This window comes from Marmota flaviventris, chromosome 5, assembly GCF_047511675.1.
Source record: "Marmota flaviventris isolate mMarFla1 chromosome 5, mMarFla1.hap1, whole genome shotgun sequence".
Lineage (NCBI taxonomy): Eukaryota > Metazoa > Chordata > Mammalia > Rodentia > Sciuridae > Marmota > Marmota flaviventris.
Genome location: NC_092502.1, coordinates 95,719,042 through 95,746,163, shown reverse-complemented (window position 1 = coordinate 95,746,163; position 27,122 = coordinate 95,719,042). Strand labels below are relative to the sequence as shown.

Genomic DNA, 27,122 nt, shown 5'->3' with positions numbered 1-27,122 from the left:
ATAGCTCAGATTACAGTGAAGTGCTACCACACCTAGTTTTTGTTTGTTTGTTGTGATGCTGGGGATTGAAGCCAAGGCCTCAAACATGAGTAATATATCATTGTACTACATTCCCAGCATTTTTTTTTAAAGTTTTGTCAAATGTTTAATATTCATTTAAACCCAGAATTTTCGTTTATTTTTTTTCTTTCAATTTTTATGTTTTTAAAAACACTTTTATGGAGAATTATAGTTGTAGACTTCATTGTAATATGTCTCTTCTTTGTTTTTTCCCTCACATTTTTTATTGGTGCACTATAGTTGTACATAGTGATGGGATTTGTTGTTACATATTTGTACACAATTCATCAGAATTTTCTTTAATGTGCTTATTTAGGTGGTTCTGTAAAGGAATAATTTATTTGGCCCTAATGTTTTGTCTAGAGAAGTATTAATTGATACGAGCATCTACATAATAAAAGCTAGTTTATCTAATATTTTTCTGAAGTAACTATTTCTCATATATGTATTATGTATTGATTATATTTATTTTGTATTTACTTGTATATCTAATCTACTTCTGAAAGCATAATAACATTGAAACCTAAATTTTTTAAATTTGATTTTCTTGGAATTACACCCCAAAACATGCAGAATATGTAATCAGTGACTGTTTACAAATAGTGATTTTAATTTGAATTTCATAATAACCCAGTGATAGTGTAGGTAATATTATTAAACCCATTTTATACATGAGGAAATTAAGATTCAGATTATTAAGAGTCTTCAGGTTATAGATGACAGAAGCAGAACAAAAATCCAGGATATTTGACTCAAATCCTTTACATTTTTCTAATATCATACTGTTTCTGTGTTGTGGTATATAAATATTCAAATGTGTATGTTTAAAATTTTTAACTTTAATAAATTTACAATTGGCATTTTAGTTTCTTAAAAGGAGATATGTTCATTGTTCATAATGAATTAGAAGATGGATGGATGTGGGTTACAAATCTAAGAACGGATGAACAAGGCCTTATTGTTGAAGATCTAGTAGAAGAGGTGGTAAGTTTTTTTTTTTTTTTTTAATTCTGAACTCCACATTCCAAATATTTCATTAAAACTTGGTAATTACCTAAGGATAAAGTTCTTTTTTGAAAGATTTAAAAAAAAAAAAAAAAAAAAAAAAAAAAAATATATATATATATATATATATATATATATATATATATATATATATGGAGTTTTTCATTAAAATGTATTTACTCTTAGTAAACACTACTTGTTTTAAAAAAACAAGCTAAAATATCGTAATATGTAGCTGCTGGTTTTCAGAAAGCTTTCATGATTTTATGAATTAAAAATGTTAACATTTGTGCTTATTTTGATCCATCTTTTGCCCTCCTAGGCTTCCTTATAAATGAAATTGTCTAAACTAATTAATGGAATCCCTAATGGTTACACATATTTAGTTTCATATTGTTCTATTTTCCAAATATATGTACAATTTAACCTTGGAGAAATTCTCTTATATTACACATTTATTATCTCCTGATTTTATATTTTGAATATTCCCCTTGTTTTATTGTCATAATATTTTGTTAGTCATGTTAGCATACAGTAAAAATTATCCTATATGTCCATTTTAAGATAGGATTCAGCTGTATTTGTACTTCAGAGACTGTATTTAATACCACTGAAATACTTTAAACATTATGTTGTAGTTTTGAAATTTATTCTTACCTTTCATATTTGTCTAGAGAGATGGGATGGCTTTCTGTAATCTTTGATAACCCTCAGAGCTCCTGTTTTTAAATTATGCCACAGGCCTGATAATGTACTGAAACCTATGCTTTTGATTATTGCTTCAGGAAAATGTCAGTAAAATATACTTTGCTACTATTTTTCTGCCTATTCTAGCAAATATGTCTTAGTTCACAGAAGTAAAATATACTGAGGAAAGGTGGAAGGAATTGAAATGGTATGATATATTACACACTTGTTACTTAATGAAAGAGTTGGAACCCCAAGAATAGTATTCTATATTCTACAGTAGTTATTCATTCTGCATAGGTGAGAAATGTTGAAACTGAAGCATTTTTCTGTCTGTGCTGGTTTTCTTATACAATTTCTTTGAATTTTTACATTACGATTCCTTTTCCCTGTTACCACCTCTTCCCTATTCTGATTATTTAAAGGAATTAAAGTATAGTCGAACTTTTCCTGAACTTTTAAAATTCTGGATCAAATTTAGCAAGATAAACTTTAATAACGATAAGTGAAAGTTATCTATTTTTGCAGAAAAATAATAAATAGCCTTGTCTGAGATAAAGGGTCCATAAATACATTCCTTACATAAATATAAGGAATGAAAAAGAAAAACAATTCATTGTGAGTAAATAGTGTGATGTGGCTCTTAAAAATGAATATAGTCATCTTTTGAATTAAGAGTGGAATAATTCCAGGTTAAACTTCTGAACAATTTTTACTCAAATATTTAGAGTAATTTTCACAATGGGCTTTACTAGAAGTTAGTGAATTCCTTGTAGATTAGAAAGCTATTTGTACATTGTCTAGACAACAAAGATGTTTCAGGCATTTGTTTAGTAGCTAGATTGAAGAAATTTCCCTTTCTAGAATTCTAATTACTGTTCTTCAAGCATATTTATACTATTATGTCTTAATTCTAGAATGTATGTGGAATTTTGTTCTCATTTGCTGATACATCCCTATTGCCTAGATTAGTATCTGGCATTAGTAGCCATTGAGTAAATCTTTGTTGAGTAATGAATGTTCCTATGCTTATGTATTTCCCTCTTCCTTGACATTCTGCCATTATAGATTGCCTTGTAAGATTCATCTTCATCAGCTAAGTTCAGATGTCCCTCCTTCTTTCATAGAGATTTTATGACTTCCTAGATTCTTTGAGACTAAATTGTTTCCTCCTGTGTTTCCATAGCACTGTGTTAGTTCTGTATTCTGTTAACCTGTATTTAATTAATTTATTGTGTAAACCTCTTCTAAAAGAGGTCAGTGATGATGCTGTTCATTCATACAGTTTTTTTTTTAGCATACTGCTTTACATATAGCTAGCATTCATTAAGTGATTTTATTCTATTTAGATATTTAATGAGAATCAATTGAAAGACACAAATCCATGTATAGTTAGACCATTTTTCTATTTTTTCCTTTATTATTTATTCATTGGCAACTCAGTGCCAGGTACTTTAGGTACTAAGACTATAGTTTAATAGATTTGCAGTGAAAACTGTGTACTGGCCTTGTGCTGGTGCTTATGGTGGTAGTGGTGGTAATGATGGTGAGAACATAGAAATTTAGGACTTGAGGTGCTTATAGCCTTTATTATGGAATGAATAACAGTAGGTGTGTCTTAGAAAATTGACATATATAATAAAATAAGTTTCAAAAGATGGTAAAAGGAGAATGTCTTTTGAATTCAAAGCAAAAATTGATATTCACTTTTTAGGGTCTCAGAATGTTTCTTCAAGGAGGTAGCATTTGAGATAGACCCTGCATGGATGGTTTAGGTTTTATCTAAGAGGCAGGTGGTGAGTGGAAAAGACATTCTAAGAACAACAATGACAATAACAACAAAAAAGCCTCAGTGGTGAGAAAATGTAGGTTAACAAATGGATAGTTTAGGCGTGATAGTGGTAAAGATACCTAGAGAATTGGTAGTATGAGACAGGAGAAGTGTACTTGAGTGAGGTTTGTGGTACAGAATGAGGTGTTTGTAGACTGGAAAAAGGCATTAAATGTTTGCTTTTAAAAATTTGTTTTTATTTGGTTTTGTTGTCTTAATGCAGAACAAAGCTACTGTTGAAACTGATTCAGATTAGAGTGGTGCTGTGGGATATGGAGGTAATTGTACTGTGTAGTTGAGCTATAGAAGTAGTTTGATAAAGGGGAAAAAGAGGAATTAGACAAATGGCAACATGATGAGAAGTGTACGCTAGAGAGTTCTGTGGAGAGAATTCTTGATAAGCCTTTTCTCATATACACATAAATATGAAGAGCATTGTGGAGATGTGTTTGAAGATATGATTTTTATGAATTTTTTAAAAAGTAGATTAATAGTTAATTATATAAAATACTGTTTTAATGTCTTCCCTTTAGGGCCGGGAAGAAGATCCACATGAAGGCAAAATGTGAGTTTTTGTTAATTATTAAAAGAAAAAAATATATTGTAAAGCTACTAATTGGAAAATTGCCAAAAAAAATTTTAATAGCCAAATATTTAAAAGTCAAAAGAATGACTTATACTTTCTTTTTTTTGCTCAGAGAACTAATTTATAAACACTTTTCCTAAGGACCTAGTGTTAAAGTCTTATTTTTAAATAAATGGTGGCCAGTTACCTATGTATTATTCTTATATCATGAAACTAATGACTTTCTGGTAAACATTACATTAATAACATTAGTGAATGTCATAATTCCTCTTAATTTTCTTACTGATTACTCATACTATTTCTTGTTTTTGTGGCCACACCTTTTATTATTTTTTTTGGTTCAAGTTCTTTTTCTTTTTGCCAAAGAACTTTACCCTGAGATCAGAGTTCTACATAATTTTAGTAAGATTAAGAAAGGATTTTCTTTTCATAACTGTTTTAGACTGATTTTATGTATATGAGTTTTCTTTATAAGATTTTAACTATTAATCACAATTCTGTCTTGTTTGTATTGTTTTAATATACTGCTAATCTTCTAATACCTTTTTAGAAGATTTTTTCCCTTCTTAACCATCCTGTTAGCATTTATGGATAGAATTTAAAGCTTGCCTCAACTATTTGCTTTTTCTATTCTCTAACCATTGTTTAATATACTAAACTGAATATGTTCTGTTACCTTACTTAGTTTCCTGCTCTTCCTTAAGTAGAATATATGAAATATTTTCTGTGTTCATTTTTCCTATTGTTCTTTATAGCTACAAAAGGAACTGCATTACTGAGACTAGTTGAATATGTTAGTTTGAAGTCTCCTCCCTACCTATTATTAGAAGTTATAAATTTTAATGCTTGGAGAGGAGTTAGATAATGTAAGCAAATGAAGTTTTGGAGACCCACACACACACACACACACACACACACATATACACACACACACACACACCATTTGTCTCCATACACAATAATCATGATTTTTATTATTTTTCCCTCTTTGATACAGATCAAGGTACATAGAAACTGTTCCCCTCTTGTCAAAAAACAACAGTTTAAGAGTGATGATAAATGGCAGCTGACCTTTACTCTTGGTATTAAGATTGTGGGAGATTGAAAACTAGAAAGTTGTTGCCTATTGTAAGGTGACCTGTCGAATTGATGTGTTCAAGAGTATGAGTCTAGAATGAAATCCTCCTGATTTTTAAGAGGAACTATAAACATACATTTTTATCTGTACTTTAAAAATAGTGTAGATTTAGTTTTAAAAATATAGGTCAAATGCTATAAATATTTGAAGCCACATCCAATTTTCCATGGTGTCCAAGTGTGATTCTTTATTAAGTGGGTAGTCTTTTTTAAACTAGTCTCTCATTTTTAAAGATTTCATAATTTCTTACTTACTTTAGCACATGCTAAATTTGTAGTGTTGATTTATTTTATGTGTATTCACATCCTGTAATTTCTTAGGACGAAGACTGGCAGTAAAGTATCTTAAATCCTTTAAATATCATTTGTAACACTGAGTCCCCTTTGAGATTAAATAGATGGCACAACTTTGGCTGAGTTTCTTTACAGCTCCCTGATTCCATGATGTAGATACCAAGTTCTGATGATTTTACCTCCTAAAATATTTCTTAAATGTGTGTCTTCTTCTTAATATTAAGTAATTATATTCAACAGGCCCTTTCTTCTCTTATTAGTACCTGATACTGCAGGAACCCTCAAGTTTGTCTCCTGAGTCTTTTAGATTGCTCGGATTCTCTCTTCCAATAGCCAGAATGTTTTACCTAAGAATACATGATCTGATGGTATCACTTTCTCACCTGAAATTAACCAATTTTTCACCATATTTACCTTGGCAGAGCCTACAAAGACCATCTGTGATCTATCTACTGTGTCTTTTACTAGTGTTATCACTTGTCATTTCTAGTTTTATACTCTGTAGTTTGTAGGTCTTCAAATGCATAATCCTGTTTTTCTCCTTTATGCCTTTGCTTTATCTGCTTTGTAGGCCAGGATTTTTCTTCATTCATTATGCATTTATTGATATATGTCTTTACTGAATGATTTGGTATTCAGTGACTCTTCCTTCATTGTTAACTCTTACACACAGTTAAGAATTGGTGCCTTTCTCTTTTGTTCCCAAACTACCCTCAGAACATACCAATCACTGCACTTGATATATTTTGAATATTGTTTTATTTTTTTTTTTTCTAAGTAGAATGGGGATCTCTTAAGAGCAAGTACTTATCTTTATCATTTGTGTAAACCATGTATGTGTTTGAATTATATAAATTTTATATAGGAATAACTTCAGAAAAAGATACTGTCATTTGGGCTTTAGGATATTTTGTTCATCTCTAAATCCTATGTATTGCTTTTTCATCCTCTTTGAATTTTCTTCTTTTACTAGCTATACAAATATAGGACTGACCTTGGAGGTCATCTAGTTGAAATTCCCTTAGAATAGGGAAGTCATGCTGTAACATTTGTAGCAAATGGTCATTTAACTTATACGTGAAAGCAATATGGAACTTCTCTACCTTTTAAGGCAGTTTGGAGTGCTTTAGTCATTGTATTTATGCTATTCAATATTCATAATGCCATTTATAATAATTTCTAGAGGCTTAATTTTGGAATATAAAATATAAAATACTTTACCAATCTAGTTTGATAAGCTATTAACTCACATAAAATTAGGAACACTGTGTCCTTTTCTTTTAGTACTTAATGTTGGTATTCACTTGTTATCATCATCCAATCTTATTTACTGGCTTTCACTAAAGTATGCATCAACATTTTCATTTTATTGGAAGAGAGAGATTATTAAATTATAGGTAAATTTATTATGAGAGAAATATAAGAAAAATTAATTCATTAAGTATTTTTTCTGGAGCAGTTCTAGGGTGGGCTCTACCTGTACTATCCCTTTTTTCCCCTCTGCCCCCCAAAAGAAAAAAGAGCTAACTATGATGTAAGCAATTAACAGACATTATGAAGATTAAAATCATTGCTATTTTTATTATTGGTAATTAATATGGAAATTGTAGTTTGTACTTGGTAGTTCCTAGTTTTTCCATATTTTGTTGAAATTAAGCATAATATGTTTACAAAATATAACAATGTATTAGAACTGAAATAATTTGATCAATTGTGTTGCATTTATTTCACATTTCTGTTTGAATTGTGATTATGTTGATTTAGTTTTGAACAACTGATAGCAACCAAAAGGACTTTTGATTCATATATTTAATTTGTTCTCTTTTTAAGATGGTTCCATGGGAAGATTTCCAAACAAGAAGCTTATAATTTACTAATGACAGGTACTTTTATATTCACTTGCCTTTTTAAAGTCTGTATTTTAAAAGAATAAAAAAGTGAACCAACCAATTTTCATGCATTGTATATGCCTTTAGCATTCTAAATTAATGTTTATGCATATTATAATTTCTTGCCCAGTGCTGAGAAGCTTGTATTTTGTTTATTTGTTTCTAGTTGAAACACACATGTGGTGTCTAATTCCATAAAGTGTGTTATTCTTTTACCCTAGCCTGTCTCTTTACCCTTCCCCTGATGTGACACATGTTGATAATTGTTGTTTTCTGTTTTTAGAAGTGTTCTGTGTTTATATGTATCTCCCTTTCTTACCCTTATGCATACACACACTTATAAGAACAAGTAAAATACTTTTTTCCATATTTGTGTATATATTGGGAGAGCATTCAAAATCTACAGATATAAATTTTTATTATTTTTAATAGTTGTAAGTTTTCTATTCTATGAATACCATAATTTGCCGGGCCCCAATAGAGGAGTGGTATGTTGGCATTCTTTTTTTCATTCATCTACAGCAAACATTCTTGTATTTATTCTTATACTTTCATGGAATTATATAATTGAGTCTTACTTAAAATATATTAATTTTAACATATCTCAAAACTCTGTGGATGTAAGAAAACACAAAGACTGACTTTGTATTGTCGGTTTATTATTTAAAATAAAAACTATACTATCATTTTTATTCTTACTAAGTATTAAAGGCTGAATTAATTTAACTACCAAATGCTTCTTCAGTGAACCATATCTTATAAAGATTACAAGACAGATTTAATCCATAATATATAATTTAGAAGTTTTAGTTCTTTAAGATTTGCTTGATAGTTTCTGTATTTGGTACAATAGATTCTCTTACTGATGATTAAGGGTGATATTATTAAACATTATTAAGATTAATTATTAAAGGTTATTAAAGATGTGATCCGAATTGTTTTAAAATGCAATAAGGTATTACATTTTAAGTTAATACTTAATCTTTTGAAAGATTCGAGGCAATATTTGAGGGGTTTATATAGTTAACCTATATTAAGTAAGTTCAAAACATAAATTAAAGAACATGATAATACCATGTGGTAGTAATTAAGAGCAAACACCAAACCACAATGACATGCTATCTCCACTTTCAAGGTGGTACCAAAAAGGTATATTTTAGTGAATTTAGGGGAACTTGCATCACTGAATACTTGGGGTACCCCTTCTTGTTTTACATGTTAATATGAAAACTTAATATCTTACATTAATTTGTATTTTTTGAGTCGTGCTATTTTGAGAATCTGGTGGAATTTTCTTCCTTGAAAACTGGGCTTAGAACTTGCATGTACAATTTTGTAATTTCTATCTCACATTCTTAAAGAAACAGAGTATCCTGGTTTCTTGTCACCAAGATTTATTGTATCCAATTAGAAGTACTTTCATTTTAGCCTGTATTAAATTCCAGTCAGTTTCTTGCAACTTTTATGTTTACTTTGTATTTAGCCCTTTAAGATTCAGTTTAAGGAGGTTTACTTTTTACTTCTTTGTATTGAACATGAAGTTACTTGATCATGGTTAGATTAGAACTATTAATAATTTACACAGAATTATATCTGATATTCTAAATGTTCCTTATGTTTTCTTAAAAATAAGTCCTAATCTTTTTCATGTTATTAGGTCTGAAACAGACAAAAGGCAAAAGCATCTCAGTATTAGGAGTCATTGCCACTTGAAGATGTGAAAAGTCTAAAATTGACTTGAAGATACTTGATGTATGATAATTTGCTTCCATGTGTATTTTTAGGATTATATTAAATAAAATGTAGTACATGAGTATTGATTTTTGATAATTACTCATTTCAGTTGTTTTGAATCTATTTTTTTTTTTTTTGCCATTCTTCTATTATAGCCATTTTTGTGTGTGTGGTACTGATGAAATAGCCTTTACTTTTTAATTGGAAACACCGATTAAGTATAGACTATTCAAATGCAAAATTGGTTTTCTTTTTAGAATGTTTTTATTAAGGGGATTTACAAACAGTGTAGCAGTTTTAGTCACTATCCCCACATTTCTGGCTAGGTAGTTCTTTCTAAGTTATGCCAGTTACAGACATTATTGACCAGAAGTTACTGCTGCAGAATTTCTATTCTGCATTTTTATGAAATAAAGCTTTTAACAAATATCTGGCATATAGTAGCCAGTCACCATGGGTGTTTGTGAAGCATAAATCAGGAAATACAAAAAGATTGTCTTAAAAAACAAGTTCCTGCTGGGCTCAGTGGCGCACACCTATAAGTCCCCGTGAATCAAGAGACTGAGTGAGGCATGAGGGTCACAGGTTTGAGGCCAGTTTCAGCATCTTAGCAGACCCTGTCTCAAAATAAAAAATAAAAAGGACTGGAATATTACTCAGTGGTAAAACAACCCTGGGATCAATCCCCAGGACCAAAAAAGAAAGAATCCTGAAAGAAAGAAAGAAAGAGGGGTAGAGGGGGAGGTGGAGGAGGGGGAAGAAAGAAGGAAAGAAAGAATAAAAGAATTAATTTTCTGGTGAAAATTTGAAATTTTGCATATGGTTATGACTTTGTACTTTATAATTATACTACTTAACATCTTTTCTTTTTTATTTGATAATTAGGAAATAAAACTAACAGCTTAATTTTTACAGTTGGCCAAGTCTGCAGTTTTCTTGTGAGGCCCTCAGATAATACTCCTGGTGATTATTCACTTTATTTTCGGACCAATGAAAATATTCAGCGATTCAAAATATGTCCAACACCAAACAATCAGTTTATGATGGGAGGCCGATATTATAACAGGTAAATCTTGAGAAATGTTTAGTTATCTTTTACTTTTGGCAAAAATAGTTACAATATTGAAAACAAATTAGATTCAAAATTAAGTTCCTGACTTTTTTACTATAATTTAGTAGTAGTCATATCCAAGAATATTTTACACAGTGTTAAAATAATAACTTATTTCCTTCCAAAATAACTTGTGACTTAAAAAAAAAATTATATACAAGCTTTTTGTAACAAATTTGCTAAATCTATATACTATCTGCATGAAGAGTAAAACATCTAATTTAAGGAAAAGAAAATCTAGTACATTCTTTTATCAATGAGCCATTTTAATAGCAAAAAAAGAAAATAAAGGTTCCTCAAGAGTTACCTGAGATTTATACATATGTTACTATGTAATTGCTCTGTTCTCCAGTCAGTAGTTTTTATATATCATGATTGGTTCTGACTTCTCTCCTTCAGAGTAAACTCTTGTCCTGAAACTCAGAATGAATTTTAGTTGCTTGATTATGGAAGTAAAATAATAGAGGAAACCATATGATAGCATGTCAGTATTTTTTTCTGCAAAAGAAAAAGTCACCTCTTCATTACTGAATGAAATGTTTTCTCATACTCTAGAGTAGACCATCATTTTGCTCCTTTGGAGGCTGGTGTAGTCTTATTTTAAAGAACTGACGTTTACGTGATTAATACCTTCATACCACTCTATCTTTCTCCTTCCCAATTAGAATTTTTCTTATTTTCAGCTTGACCTTTAAGTAGATGCAGATCTAGCAGCTGGTTTATTTGGAAAACAAAACAAAAAATTCCAGTGGCAGATTCTTCTGGTTGCCTACCAGAGGGTCAGTGGACAGTTCTAAAACATCAAATGAAAGATAGTTCAAGGTAGTTGGACCCTTTTGCATACCTTATATATAAGCTGTGTTTGAATACGTTCAACATTGCAATCTGGGTTCTAGACATCCTCACTGAAAATCCAGGTGGCTGCAATTTGAGCTCTTTATAAATTAATTTTTCCCATTGTCTAGTTTTCTAGAGATTTGGAACAATATAAAATTAAAAATTAAAAATAAATATTCTTAACTGAATAAATGTTCAAATTAAGATTTGCTTAAGATTAAATAATTTCATAAGTTTTATTTTTTGTAAGTTTGGTTATTGGTAAATATCCATAGGTTATTGACAGACGTTATTTTAGTTATTAACAAACGTATATGTTCTGCAACAATGGGAATTCTTATTACTCACTGAAGATAGTCTGTAAAACCTATAAAGGTAGTCTTTGTTGATAAAGACCATAATGGAATAAGAAAAGAATTTGAAGTATATTTCTTTCTCAACTGTTATAGAATTATTAGTCTGGCTGCAAAATGAGGACTTTTTTAAAATACATGGTAATTCGAGCCTGACTCTTCCCCCAAATCCTTGACTTTTATTTCCTATAAAATTCAGGTGTCTTATAGTTTCTAGTTTTAATTTTTTTTAAAGGAAGGCCCAAATTGTAACTCTGATGAGGGGAAAATGGAAGTTTTTCTAGTTGTCTTAGAATTACATATTCCATTTCAGCATTAATGTCAGAAACAATTTCTAGGAAGATACATCTTCATGGTTAACATTGTTTAGATATAAATGTGTAAAACTCAAGATTATTCAGTAAGTCTGACACAGCCATGCTCTGCTATAGTGTCTCCCCATTAACTATTTGTGCATTAACCTTGTAATTAAGAGAGTAGCAGTTATGTCTGTTTCTTTTAGAAATTATTGAGACTTAACTCTGATGTTCCTATATTCAAAAGTTTAGAAAATAGGGGAGGAATTTAGCAAATTTAATTTAGTAAACACTTATTAGATAATCTGTTGTGAAATACACTGCATAGATCCTATACATACACATTAAAGAAAAAGATACCATTTCTGAATTATTAGTGCTCAGGTCTTTTAGGAAAGATGGTAGGAATATAGACTGATAAATTGAGAAGATGTACAAATATGCACAAGAGTCAGAATAGAGTAGTTCAGGTAATGGTAAGAGGGAAAAGAAAGGATTTTCATCAGACCTTGAAGATTTTTAACATTTATCTAGGTTTCAACAAGAGTGGCACATAGTTTTATGTATTAAGTACTTAACTGAAATTACAGGATATAATGTCTTTAAAAACTCACATTTATTTCACCAATAAGTTTATACTGAACACTCTGAGATGTAAGTCTGCCTGATTTCATAGCTAGAACTCTTATGAAATGTCTAAGAAATTTTACTTTTTGCTGTCTCTTTTTTAAGGTGCATCTGGGTATGAAGTGGAGTACTTTTTTTTTTTTTTTTAATCTTGTAAGCCTAGTTTTTTGGTGAAAAGTTATTATTTGCTACACACTTTTAAATTGCTCCTGTATATTCTGAACTGTATACGTTATTACAGAGTTCACGAGCTATATTCCTTCAGCTCATGGAAAGTATTATATTATAACAGAGTGGCACATAAGATTGATTGCATTTGATAGTTACTGACCAGAAACCTTTGATATTTACTAATTTTTATAGATTTGATGTTTTTTACTGTATATAACACAATTGTCTTTGTGATAGTATCTAGCTATTTTCAGTTATATTTGGTGATTTTTTTTCTTTTAAATATTTTTGGATTTATGGGGTACTGCATAAATTTATAACCAGCTGAGTGCAGTGGTATATGCCTGTAATCCCAGCAACTAAGGAGGCTGAGGCAGAAGAATCACAAGTTTGAGGCCAGCCTCAGCAACTTATGGATGCCCTAAGCAACTTAGTGAAACTCTGTCTCAAAATGAAAAACAAAAAGAACTGGGAATGTAGCCCAGTGGCAAAAGGCCCCTGGGTTTAATCCCCAGTACTATATATGATAATACCTTTTTATCTGTCTCATTTTTAACCTCACCCCTTTGCCTTGTGTTGAATACTGCCTCTGATATTTAGTTAATCTTCACTTATAATTATTTTTTATTAGTTTTCAAGTTTTGCTTTTGAATATTATTTACATTTGGTTTAAATTAATTTTGTAGTATAGGAAAGATATATTTGGAGCCATATATACACACATACATATATATTCCAGTTGTGACATATACATATGTATTCCATGTATCAATAGGAAATATAATGGAAAAAAAATCAAGGGGTAGGTTAAACCAGACTTATTTGGAGAAATGTTTCTTAGCTCCCTTAAAAATACCCATTCCTCTATTATATTAAAGGAAGGTTTAAAATTCAAGGATTTAAATATTCAGGGCAATAAAGTGTTCTAGTGATAATAGAGAAGCACTTATATTTTATTTATTTGTTTGTTTGTTTATTTAGAGAGAGAGATTTTTAATATTTATTTTTTAGTTTTCGGTGGACACAACATCTTTATTTTATTTTTATGTGGTACTGAGGATCGAACCCAGCGCCCGGCGCACGCCAGATGAGCGCGCTACCGCTTGAGCCACATCCCCAAACCCAAGAAGCACTTTTATATATTAAAAAACTCATTATGGCAAGCTAAATTTTGTGTTAAAATACATTATACCATTTTATTTTTAGTTTTGTTTTATTTGCAATATTTCCCAAATATTTAGAACAGTTGATAATACTTTTTTATCAGAATCATCAGTAAGCCTTTCTTGGTCTGGTGCTAATCATAAAGGTAAAATTAGCTCTTCACTCTTATTTTTTCCTTTCCCTTTCTTCTCCTCTGCTTTCACCTACTATTCATTTATGACCACTGCATCTGATGGGAAAGCATAATATATAAATATTTCCACGATAAAAATTGTTAGTTTATCTGAACTCTACTTCCTAAATAAATGCCATTGTTTTCCCCTGTCAGTTCTTAATATGTTTTAAGTACTCTGGTATAAAACAAAAAATGTTTAATCATTTCCTGATGGTGGCTCTGAGTATATGGTTGACTTGACTGTTCACTTGATGTAAATAGGAAATTAGAATCTCTGGCTCACTTCTTTTGACCTGTGAACCTATGTTAGAAACATTCTTCTTTTTCTAAAATAATGTAAGATCATTTATTCTATTAATATATCCAAGTTACATGCTTTGAAAGAAACTTGTGAATAGATGACCCTTGGTAACAGGATTTAGTTGTATTTTAAAAGATTTAGATATTTTGTGAAACCAATTATGTTATTTTTATTTTAATAGCATTGGGGATATCATAGATCATTATAGAAAAGAACAGATTGTTGAAGGATATTATCTTAAGGAACCGGTTCCAATGCAGGTCAGTGTTATTTTTCTTTTTTCATTAATTAGCATTGTATTTTAAAATGCATTTTGGTGATATGTTATGCAAACATTCATTCAATTAAAACTAAACAATATTTAGTTTACTGCGATTCTTTCAAAAAATGAATCCTAAGAGAATTTCTTAGTTTTTATCTGTTGATTCTAGATAATTAGGAAGTCCTTGGTGGCTTTTTGAGAATAGAAATGTGATGGGGACAGAAGCCAAGAAGCATGGGGTTAAGGAGTGAGTTATTAGAGGCAAAAGTGGAGGTAGCATGGATGAATCACAACCAGAAATATCTAGGTAAGCTCAGTAGGAAAGGAAATGAAACACACATGCACACACACAATGATAGAAGAGGACTAGTGCCCAGAGGGGTTTCAGTTTTTTATTTCTTTGACTATAGTATTATCGCCAGAGAGTTTGAGTATGTCTGTATACTCTTCGTAAACTAAGACTATGGTAAAGAGGAAAGTGATAGTGATGGGCGGGGGGTGCGGATATGTAGTGGCAGTACCTGTTGTACAAGGCCCAAGAGAAGGTATGAGCAAGTAAAATCCAAAACTAAAGAGGAGTGATTAGCCTCAAATTAGCCTGTTAAATCTTGGTTGCTCAATTCACAGGGTGATTAACCTCTACTTTTAACTCATACTTTCAGAAATACGATAGGGAAAAGGTTAGAAAAAAGTGCTTTACAGAGTAATTTAAGAATTTCCAGTGTGTAAAAAAGAGGTATTGATAACTCAGAGATTAAAAAGGATTATGTAAGAGGTTTGGGTATACAGCTGAATTGTTCATTAATTTGGAATGTCTCCGATTTTCCAGTTTTTGTCTACTACCAGCAAGTTAATTTCAGATGGTTGTTATCTACAACTTGTTGTAGTTACTAAGTGAGAAATCATTATTTTGAAGCTGAGCATAAATTCAAGAATCATCATAATCTTGTCACATTTTAATACATTTTCCCATGTTTTTCTAGTAGAATATAAGGTCATGATAATGATTTTTTCCCCCTTTGAATTGTTTTTCCTTATTCCTCAAATAGTACTTGACACCATTAAATAATTCATAAGTGTTAGTTGAATGAATGACTATGTTCTCTAGAATGAAGCAACCACTTTTTTCTACCTGTAACTAAATTTTTTTATTATTATTTTTTAACTAAGTGTTTTAAATCTATTTGTACTCCTTCCTATCTTCATGTCAGTCTCTATCTAAATGCTGCTAGTTTAAAATCAATCTTAAGTTTCACTTCCTTCTTGAAAACTTTCTAATAACTAGTCAACACAGATGCACCACTTTTTTTGGTAGTTCTGGTTGAGCTTGGCTGCTTGCTCTAATTTTATGTAAAACAGACTTTAAAAAAAAAAACATACAGTATGGTATATGCTTTCTAGAAACACTGCTAAGGCCTTTTATTAGGGGTCAGAAGTGCCTTTGTCTTCAGATGACAGATTCTACCATACAGAATTGTATGAATAGAATTAAGAATATTGAAATGTAACAGATTCTAACATACATCTGTTACATTTCAATATTCTTAATTCTAATTCATATTGACTGGTTGAGTTAGTGATTTTAAATTTCTTTCATAAGTCTATAAATTATATCTGTCCACACATTAAATAATAAAAATTTCCATCCTAAATTTTTGCTTGTAGTTTTCTAACATTTTATAGTTAGAAAAATAAGTAGTATGTGGCATCTAACACTTTTAATAAATGTTGCAAGGTTGTTTTAAGAATTACTTGAAATAAAGTACCTCACTCTTATTTGTCTTGTTTTATAACTGAATAAGCTTCAAATTGCTGCCCTTTGCAGAATGTCTATAAGTATAGAATACCTAAAAAATAACTTATTGCTTATTATAAAGCAATTTGATTGCTATATGGGCACTATTAAATACTATTTGTAGTCTATTATTTTGGTCCTGAAGTAAAAATAGGTTACAACAGAAGTTGGGGAATTAAATACTCACTTAGACTTTTAGTAGGATTCTCACTATTAGAGAACATAAAGGCAGTAATATTCTTTTGCTGATGAACAAACTGATTAGTAAAATCAGCTCACTTATCCTAATGTAACTCTGCATTCCCAGACTCAAGCTAAGATGGTGGAATGGAAACAGCAGAGTTCTGAACTAATGCTTCTTGAGACAGGCTCTAGAAAAAAAGAGTGAGCCTTTTGAGATAACACACTTCACAATAAAAGTAACTAACATTATTGAGCACCATATTCTAAGCACAGGTTTTTATACATGTTAATTCTTTTAATTATTTCACAATTTGTTGAGGTTTACACTGTGACTATTTTACAAGTAGAGAAACTTAGACCAAAGAGGTTAAGTTAATTACTTAAGGCATTAAAGTCATCTTGACTCCTCTCTTTCTTTTCTGTACTTTGTATCTGACCTGTCAGGAGTTTCCTGCTAACTGTGCTTCAAAATATATCTAGAATGTGAACAACACCAGAAACTGACTTCATCCCACTGTGTCTACCTTTGTCCCCTTATACCACACAAAAGACCGAAGGGATCATTTAAAATGTGAGTTAGATCATGTCACTCCACTGCTTAACACTTGCAGATGTTCTACATTTCAGTTAAGAGTTAAAGCCAAAGTCCCTACTATGGCATACAGGGCTCTACAGTGGTGTTTCATTAGTTCTCTTACACTCATCTCCTTCTACTATCCTTGTCTGTCACTCTTTTACATACATACTTGCTTCAAGTGCTATTTGCTTTTTAAATGTCATACTTTTTCCTTTCTTAGGATATTGTCACTAGTTTTTCACTCTGCCCCAAATTATTTTCTTTCAGAAATCCAATTGCTTAACTCTTGTCTTTCAACTTTTTGCTAAAAAATTAGCTTCACAATGAGAGTTATTTAGATACCTAGATGTGTCACTGCAGCTTACTCTATCTTGTAAAGCATTTATCATCTTTCCCTGGTTAGAATATAAGTTCCATGAAGATAGACATTTTTGATTTGTTTACTGTTGTATCTCAAAAACTAGAACAGAGCTAAGCACAGTGGCAAATGCCTATAATTCCCTGGCTGAGGCAGGAGGATCGCAAATTTGTCAGCCTTTGAAATTTAGTGAGTCCGTGTCTCAAAAGATAAAAGGACTGGAAAATATCTCAGTAGTAAAGCACACCAGGTTCAATCCCAGTACCACAAAACAAACAAATAGATGAGCAAAAAAAAAAAAAAACTAGAAAAGGCACAATCAACAAACATTTATTGTATTGAATTATTAAATGGAGTTTTCCTAGCCATTAAGTGACAAAGGCAAGATTTGTTATTGAAGTCTGGCTTCAGGAGCGTGCCATATCTCTATGCAAAGACTTGTTTCAGTGGCTGTCAGACTCTCACTAATCAGACTATCTTCTGTGCTTTAGGAGATATATGTCAGATTTGTGATCTCCCTCTCTAGAATTATGTAGCGAGTGGGCTGAGATAAGGAACACATAGAGAAACCTTCCCTTCGATCTTCCACTGGTTTTTCTAGAGCTTGGAAAGCAAAGTTGTGTTCTTCCCCATAGTGTCTTATATTTTATTAGAATGTTTTAGCATTTGTAGGGTTAAAATAACACAACTTACCTTAATTTAATTTTTAAGACATAAACAGATTATCTTGAAATCAGGTATTTAGACACAAATATTAATGTAGTATGTCTTAATGACAAATATGACCTATTCTACAGCTAAAACAGTCTTATCACCACTGAAATAAAGATTGATAAGTATAAATTTGTATTACCAGGAAGTGGTCATCATGATTTACCGTTTTGTTCTTTGTAACCTCTTAAATTTTTATATTCATAAGTATCTTTACACATAATTTATACAGGTAAGAATAAAGAAATAATATCAAAACAATTTGTTTCCTACCTCCACACGTTTTTTTAAAATTAGTACATTATAGTTATACATGATTGGGGGTTCATTTTGACATTCATAAATGCATTAGCATAATTTGCTTCATTGCTATGTGCATGTACAAATATATCACAATGAATTCCAATTCTATGTAAAGTACAATATACCAATTAAAAAATGAATTGATAGAAGGAAGACCAGTAGAGTAGAGGAAGGGGTCCAAGGGGTGGGAGGAGGGAAAGAAAGCGGGTAGTACTGGCAATTGAAATGGACCAAAACAACTTTTTTAGAAAATGTGATTAAAAACTGAAGTTTAGCAATTTTTTTTTGTTCTGTATTTCCTTGTTTCTATAGGTTTACATTCCTGAAATAGACAAGTCTTTTGAATGCAGCTAATTGCTCTTTAGCTCCTTTCTGTGTACTTGAAACATATCTCACTTTTTAAAAAAAAATTTTTTTGTAGATGGACAGAATGCCTTTATTTTGTTTATTTTTATGTGATGTTAAGGTTTAAATCCAGTGGTAGGCAAGCACTCGGCCACTGAGCTATAGTCCCAGCCTGAAACATACCCATTTTATATTGGTAATTCTAGATTTCTACTAAGTCCTGCTTATAATTACCATGACTCTTGAACTTTTACCATAAAAATGCAATACTGGTAGCAGATTTTAAGTACATTGCTACTGGGTTCTCCTAGCTTATGGTTCTTTCTTGTACTTGTATCATCAAATGTAATACTTTTTAAATTTTTTTAAAAATTCTGATTTGTTATATATGACAGCAGAATGCATTACAATTATATAACACATATAGAGCACAATTTTTCAAGTCTCTGGTTGTATACAAAGTATATTCACACCATTCTTGTCTTCATATATATACTTAGGGTAATGATTTTCATCTCATTCCACCATTGTTTCTATACCCCTTGCCCCCTTCCTTCTCCTCCCTCTCCTTTGCCCTTTCTAGAGTTCATCTAATTTTCCCATGCTCCTCCTCCTAACCCCACTATGAATCAGCCTCCTTATATCAGAGAAAACATCTGGCATTTGGTTTTGGGGATTAGCTAACTTCACTTAGCATTATTTTCTCCAACTCCATCCATTTACCTGCAAATGCCATGATTTTATTCTCTTTTATTGCTCAGTAATATTCCTTTGTGTATATATACCACATTTTCTTTATCCATTCATCTACTGAAGGGCATCTAGGTTGGTTCTATAGTTTAGCTATTTGTGAATTGTGTTGCAATAAACATTGATGTGGCTGTGTCCCTGCAGTATGCTATTTTTAAATCCTTTGGGTAGAGACCAAAGAGGGGGACAGCTGGGTCAAATGGTGGTTCCATTCCCAGTTTTCTGAGGGGCCTCCATACTGCTTTCCATATTGGCTGCAGCATTTTGCAGTCCCACCAGCAATGTATGAGTGTGCCTTTTCCCCCACATTCCTTGCCAACACTTATTGTTGTCTGTATTCTTAATAGTTGCTGTTCTGACTGGAGTGAGATGAAATCTTAAGAGTAGTTTTGATTTGCCAAATGCAGTACTTTTGAAAACATTAAAGGCTCATAATTTTGTTGGAGAGTATAGTCTTCTTTGTTCCATAAGTGTAAGATAATTGTAGTGTTTAGGTTTATAAATACCAAATTAGATTGACTATTCCAGTAAATTAAATTTCTACATCAGCTGTTTTCCTTCAGTAACCTTTTTTTTTTATGCAAAGTGCCTTCCATATTTTTCTACTTAAAATTTATGTTAAAAATCTGTGCACAAAAATTTCATTTCTCATTTTGTTTAGCAAAACAGGATAATCCGGGTTATCCCAAAATATAGTGTGATAATGTCTTTTCTATTAAATTGCTAACTAGATGATAACATTATATTTCCTTTTTCCCCTTAGAAATAATATGGCTCACTCATTGGTTTTTTTAAGTTTCAGAAAAGTGATTAAGTATATTATCATGTGAGGACTCATAGTCGTAAGATTTTGATCATCAAAATCAATTTGCCATCACAGTAGAGTCCAGTGTGGACCTGTTTCTTTAAATTCATCATGTTATTTTGATAAATGGTAAACATTTAATCTGTCAATTTTTTCTCTTTATCAGTGCAGATAATTAAGAGTTATGAATTTTTAACTTTCTTCCATGAAAGCTAATAAAAAGACAACAAAGGTGGCCTTTTATCTTTTTTCAAGAGATGCTGCAATATTTGGCAACATAGTAAAGAAATAAAAGAATGATGCAATAGAGCTGATTATTTTAGTATTGCATCATTTCCTAAGCCAGAGGTTGGTAGAGTATTTCTGTGAAGGGCCAGATAGTAAATATTTTAGGTTTTGTGGACATTCAATCTGTCACAACTGCTAAACTGCATTTGTAGTTGAAAGCAACCACATATAATATGTGAAAGAATGAGCACAGCTGTGTTCCAGTAAAACTTTATGTACAAAAACAGGTGGTGGGCTGGATTTAGCATGCATGCTACAATTGGCCACCTCTGCTCTAGGTAATTCATGCTTCTATTTTCTTACTATTTTAGTATATTTTTTAGCATACTTGGGAATAACTGTTGAGTAATAATGAAATAAAGGATGATGAAACAATAGAATGTCTCAAAATGTGGGACAAAGAAGATTATGAAAATCCCAGAATGCATCTTAGATTTATAAAAGGATTGAATGGACTCACAAAGTCTCTTAAGACTAAAATTTATAAAATACCATTTCTTGCAAATATAAGAACTGGTTGAAAAAGGAATCAAAACACTAAAATTGAGTTAACAGGACCCCAATCAATAGTAAAATTGAAGATTGATTTATTCTGGGAAGATCTTGATTGAAAGCACTCTTTTCTTTACATTCTAACTTAATTCTTGGCGTTATTTGGACATTTTAGTGATTAATATCAGCTGTGCTATAATGTGATAGATGCATTCCTATGTATCAGCTATGCTATAATGTAATATATGCAAAATCAAGCAATAAAAACCACAGGGCTTGTGGGGAAGGAAAGTGAAGTTAGAAGTCTAACACTTCTCACTTCATCAGTGACACATCAAAAGACAGGGTTCCTAATAAAAATGTGGCATAACTTTATACATTCTAAATGATTAAGAAATATATAAATATTATAATAAATATGACACTTTCACTTGATAAAAACTTGAAGTTTATGTGTGGAAGTGGGGTGTTGAAACATGAGAAAATTGTGAAGTGGTAGAATGAGAATTATCTGAAGTGTAACACCAGGCGTGGATAGATAGATGGGTGAGACAGACATATCACACAGTAGTGAACTATGCGAACTGTTAGGTATTTGAGATGGGGGGTGTGTTTTGTTCAGGTGTTTAAAGTTCAGCTGGGTTCAGTTTTCTATGTTCACTTAATTTTTTTTTTTACTTGTACATAAGCAAACAATAATTTGCTTTATGTTTCAGATTGGCTACTAATTTACCAGTTATGTAGGACAAATTAATATTTATAAAACATAATTTGCTATAAAATAACAAATTGAAAATAGTGTTTGAAATGGCTTATTTGTCTTCCATGAGATATGTTCTTAGGAAATGGTATGGAAAATTTCTGGGAAAGTTGTCCATGTTTTTGAGAAATAATAAGGAAATCTTTCTGAGAATATCTTTGGAAAATAAAGAATCTTATCTGTTAGGTACATCTGGATTTTAGTATTAAAACCCTTTCTCTGGTTTTTAATGGTTGATTTGGTATATTTTTTCCTTATTTAGATTAAGAATTCATGAAATAATTTAAATATTTTTAAACTCAGGATCAAGAACAAGTACTCAATGATACAGTAGATGGCAAGGAAATCTATAATACAATACGTCGCAAAACAAAGGATGCCTTTTATAAAAATATTGTTAAGAAAGGTTATCTTCTGAAAAAGGGTAAGTGAACTTTTAGAATAAAGATCCAGTTTAATATTTTACTATTAATCCATTTGATAGAGAGATTGCAAATATCAGACATAAAACTTAATTGTAATTTAGTAAGTTGACATCCTTTAAGCCCAAGTATATGTATATTGTCCATATTTCCAACTAGGGTTTTAGAAAACAGCCTATGTATTTCCAAGAATGTTCTTAAATTCTCAGGTAGTTCCAAGTGTTTCTTTGCTCCCTGTCTCCATGACTTTTTTTTTTTTTTGTAAACAGAGAGAAACTGCTTGCACACTCATGGTATTGGGGTTTTTATTTTTGACATTGGGATGATTTGAGGAAATTGAGTTGTGTTTTATTGGAAGAATTCTTTCCTTAAGATTAGAATAAAGTATTATGCCCAAATAAGAATTTTGAACATTTTATCACAGTGAAATCTCTGAAGATACAGTTAAAATATCTTTGTCATTTGTTCTTTGATTCATTAAAATAAGCAGTATAACAGAAGGCACTTTTAAAAAGAAGTTACAGTGGGCTGGAGTTTTGGCTCAGTGGTAGAGTGCTTGCCTAGAATGCATGAGGCACTGGGTTTATCCTCAGCACCACATAAAAATAAATAAATAAAGGTACCGTGTTCATCTACAACTAAAAAAGTATTTTAAAAACAAAAAGAAGTCTCAGAAATTTTCTCATTCAAGGATTGGTGTAGGGGCTGGAGTTTTAGCTCAGTGGTAGAGCACTTACCTAGTATGTGTGAGACACTGGGTTTGATCATCAGCAGTGCATTAAAAATAAATAGATCAAATAAAGGTGTTGTGGCCCCCTCCCTCCAAAAAGGATTGGTGTATTATTTAAGTTTTATAATAAAAATTGAAATGTGTTTAATAATCATCAGCTTTTTATTATGTGATTTTACAATTCATGCTTGGCTAAAGGAAAACAATTATTTTTTAACAGGCAAAGGAAAACGTTGGAAAAATTTATATTTTATCTTAGAGGGCAGTGATGCCCAACTTATTTATTTTGAAAGTGAAAAACGAGCTACAAAACCAAAAGGATTAATAGATCTCAGTGTTTGTTCTGTGTATGTTGTTCATGATAGTCTCTTTGGCAGGTAAGACTGGTTCTCTATTTTGCTTTTGTAATTATTTTAATAAAATAATAGGTATATTCACATCATTTTAAAGCATAACAAAAATGCTTTTCAGAACATAAAATCATCTAAAAAATTTAGATTTACTTTGTAATTTTGTTTTCCTTGTTTATTTTAGACTAACTTGTATTTAAAATTCTACTCCACTATATTAGGCAGAAATCTTTTCTTTTTAAATCATTAAATCAAGTTTATTTACCCATGTTAAATATAGAAATCATCAAAAGATAATTAGAAAATAATTTATTATCATCAAAAATAGTTAATAAAATATTCTTTTTTAAAAAATTATTCTATTAATCTTTTGACATTTGTAGTAGTACTTGATCCGTCTATAACCTGTTTTCTCTCTGCCTCTTTTAATAATCCTTTGAATGACTTAATTTGGGTCTTTTCACCTATTCTCTAATTTTATCACATTCTCTTTTAACTCAGTGCATCTGATTATGCTAGGTATACTCAATTCTGCTTTTATCTGTAGGCATTTCCCCAAGGAACTCGATTTAAAAAAAAAAAAAGCTAAATTGTTTCAGTCCAAAAAAAATTTCAGATTTGAATTTTCTTACATTGATTTCAACGTTTTTGATTTTAAATCAAATATGAAATTATAAGCTAAATACCAAGCATTACAAGACAAATCCATCTTGTAATTATATTTAGATTTTTGCTTAAGATTAATGGCTTTACCTTTCACCATAAGCTTTATGAATACTTCGTGCTAGAGTCTTTGTAGAGGTGCTCATCACTTTTATTACTTATTGAAGTATTTTGTAAGTTCTAGCTGCCTGCAGTGGTCTCAGACTATGAATAGACTATGATAGCAGGCAGGCCATAGTATGGGATTTGGTTTTGCCTTTTTGCTGCCCTGGTCTTGGTGGACTGTGGGCTCTGGATGTGACCCATTTTGTAGGAGCTGTAGACTGTCCTATCTATCCCTTCCCTAGCCTTAGGAAGCACAACATGGAGAGAGTCATTACATGGGGGAAGAAGTGTAAGTTGTTGCTTTGGAGTCTGGCTGACAGAACCCATTGTGTCTGACCATAGTGACTGTGGACAAGACATCAGGGGCCCACCCTGGTCCCAAGCTGAGGGTTATAGACAACAGGACTGTATTCAGTTTTTTACCACACATCTTCTTCCCTCCATGCTGAACAATATACTAACTTGAATTTGTAACAAACTTGGGCTTGGGGCACCATCTAGTGTTGAAAATAGTGGCATTGACTGCAGGGTCAGAAAACATAGTAAACAGCTTACCTAGACTTTCTGGAAGGACAGACACAAATTAAAACCATATTGTAAAGACTGGAGTAAATTTCTAATCCTTCAATGTGAGATACTGTCAAATATTAAAAAGCATCCATTGAAAGGGAACCAGGACCTAATCTAGTAGAGAAAAAATGTGCCAGAAATCAACCACATAGCAACTAGCATGTTAACTTTATGACACAAAATTCAAAAGAGTTGTTTTAAGAAACTCAATGAAATTTAGGAAAGCACAGTAACAGTTTAGTAATTTGCCAGTTTTTTTGGCAGGGATGGGATGAGATGGGGGGATGGTGGTGCTGGGGATTAAACCCAGCACCTTCTATTCCTGAGCTGTACATACTCAAACTTAGAGAAGTTTAATAGGCAGATTGTAGTCATTTTTAAGAATCAGACTGATATCCTGTAGTTGAAAATACAATAAATTAAATGGAAGATGCAACAGAAGACATCAATAGGAGAAATGATCAAACAGAAGAAAGCAGCAGTGAGCTCTAAAGCTATTTAGAAAATATAGTCAGAGAAGAAAAAAAGAGAAATGAAGAAAGCTTACAGAAACTATGGGACAGTATTAAAAGAACAAGGATTTGGGTTATTGAGGTTCAAGAGGGACTTGATTGCAAAGAGAGAATAACAGAGAACTTCACAAACTTAGAGAAGTACACAAATACAAGGAAAAGGAAGGTCAGAGGTCATCAATCTTAAATTCATTAACTCTTATCCCAAGACATTCTAACCAAACTCTAATGAGAGGATTCTGAAAGCAAGAGAAAAGGAATAAATTATGCATAATGATGTATCAATTTATCTGAAAATTAATTTGTCAGCAGAAATCAAGGTGGAATGGGAAGAGAGATTTAAATAAAAAACTGCCAACCAGAATATTGTACCCAGCAAAGCTGTCCTTCTGAAATGAGAGATAGACATTCCCAAATGAAAGCTAATAATTTATCAGCACTAGACTAGTCCTATAAGAAATACTAAAGGGAGTTCTTCAAACTGAAAAGAGATGCTGAATAAGAATAAAATATCAGAAGGTATAAAACTTTCTGGTAGGATTAATTATACTGAGAAATTCAGAACATGCTAATATGGTAAAAATGGCACATAAATCGTGATGTCTTTAATCAAGACTAAAAAACAAAACAATTATAAATAATAACTACCTTAGTATGTTCAGAGATAGACAATATGAAAAGATGTGAAATGGGACATCAAAAATTCAAAATCTGAGAAGGATAAAGAGCAAGAGTAGATTTTTTATTACTATTTTTAATCTATGCATTTGTTTTCCTAACTTTACAAAGTTAGGTGATTGTCAATTAAAAAGTTTGTTATAATCAAAAGATATTTTATTGTAAGCCTCCTAGTAATCAAGTAAAAACCTATAATAGACACATGAAAACTAATAACCAAAAAAAGGCTGGGGTTGTGGCTCAGTGGTAGAGCACTTGCTTCACATGTGTGAGGCACTGGGTTCAGTTCTCACACCACATATAAATAAATGAATAAAATAAAGGTCCATCAACAACTAAAAACAAACAAACAAAAACGCTACTAGACAACATCACTTACCCACAGAAGAAGACTATTAAAGGGAGAAAGAAAGTCAATATGCTTATACCAATTTTAATATTACACAGTGAATACATGTATTGAGACAGTCACATGGTATTCCATAAAAATGTACAATTTTTGTGTCAATTAGAAAAAATATCATATGGAATCTTGGCCTTTACATGTGGTTGGTTGTCTTCTTTTCTTTAGTTTTGCTCTGCCTTTCCTTATTATGTTGCATTTTCTTCAAAACCAATTTCCTACAGTATAGGCAAACATTCATTTCCTTAATTGTTGAAAATATTGGGAATACAGGCACCTCAGAACCATTCTTAGGATTGCAGATGAATGAGATTACCCCGATGAATGAGGCTTTTTGGTGGAATTGATCTATGAATAATAAGGCTGCTATATTTACTATATATGTGTAGGTAAAGTAGATGTTGGGGATCCAGCAACAGTATTCAATATCAACTAGTGCAGTTTATCAATAACTGTATTAGTGCTAAGTAAGGATGAGATGTTAGGAGGCAACTGTACTGAGATAAGTAGTCTGTCTCTTCTAAGTCTGGGGGATTAGTTCTACCACCGTGAACACCAAAATCCACAGATGCTCAAGTCCCTTATATAAAATGGCAAAGTAGGACTCAGGATATTGCTTATTGGTATAGTACTTGGCTTAGCATGCATGATATTCTGCGTTTGATAACCAGCACTGCAAAAAATCTCATGAAACCCCCAAACAAAAAGGTATTGTATTTGCATAGAACCTACATAAATCCTACTATGCATTTGAAATTATTTCTAGGTTACTTGTAATTCCTAATACAATGTCAGTGATATG

The 27,122-nt window shown here is 31.4% G+C and overlaps 1 protein-coding gene across 1 annotated transcript in view; it reads left to right on the top strand.

Annotated features, from left to right (window-relative positions):
• Nucleotides 1–27,122, top strand: part of Rasa1 (RAS p21 protein activator 1) — a 107,453-nt gene that overhangs the window by 52,801 nt on the left and 27,530 nt on the right. Inside the window, exons 5-11 of the mRNA XM_071612438.1 lie at nucleotides 927–1,044; nucleotides 4,117–4,148; nucleotides 7,431–7,483; nucleotides 10,139–10,289; nucleotides 14,440–14,518; nucleotides 22,191–22,311; nucleotides 23,260–23,416. Of these exons, the coding sequence (XP_071468539.1) occupies nucleotides 927–1,044; nucleotides 4,117–4,148; nucleotides 7,431–7,483; nucleotides 10,139–10,289; nucleotides 14,440–14,518; nucleotides 22,191–22,311; nucleotides 23,260–23,416 (711 nt within the window). The remainder of the gene's footprint in view (nucleotides 1–926; nucleotides 1,045–4,116; nucleotides 4,149–7,430; nucleotides 7,484–10,138; nucleotides 10,290–14,439; nucleotides 14,519–22,190; nucleotides 22,312–23,259; nucleotides 23,417–27,122) is intronic.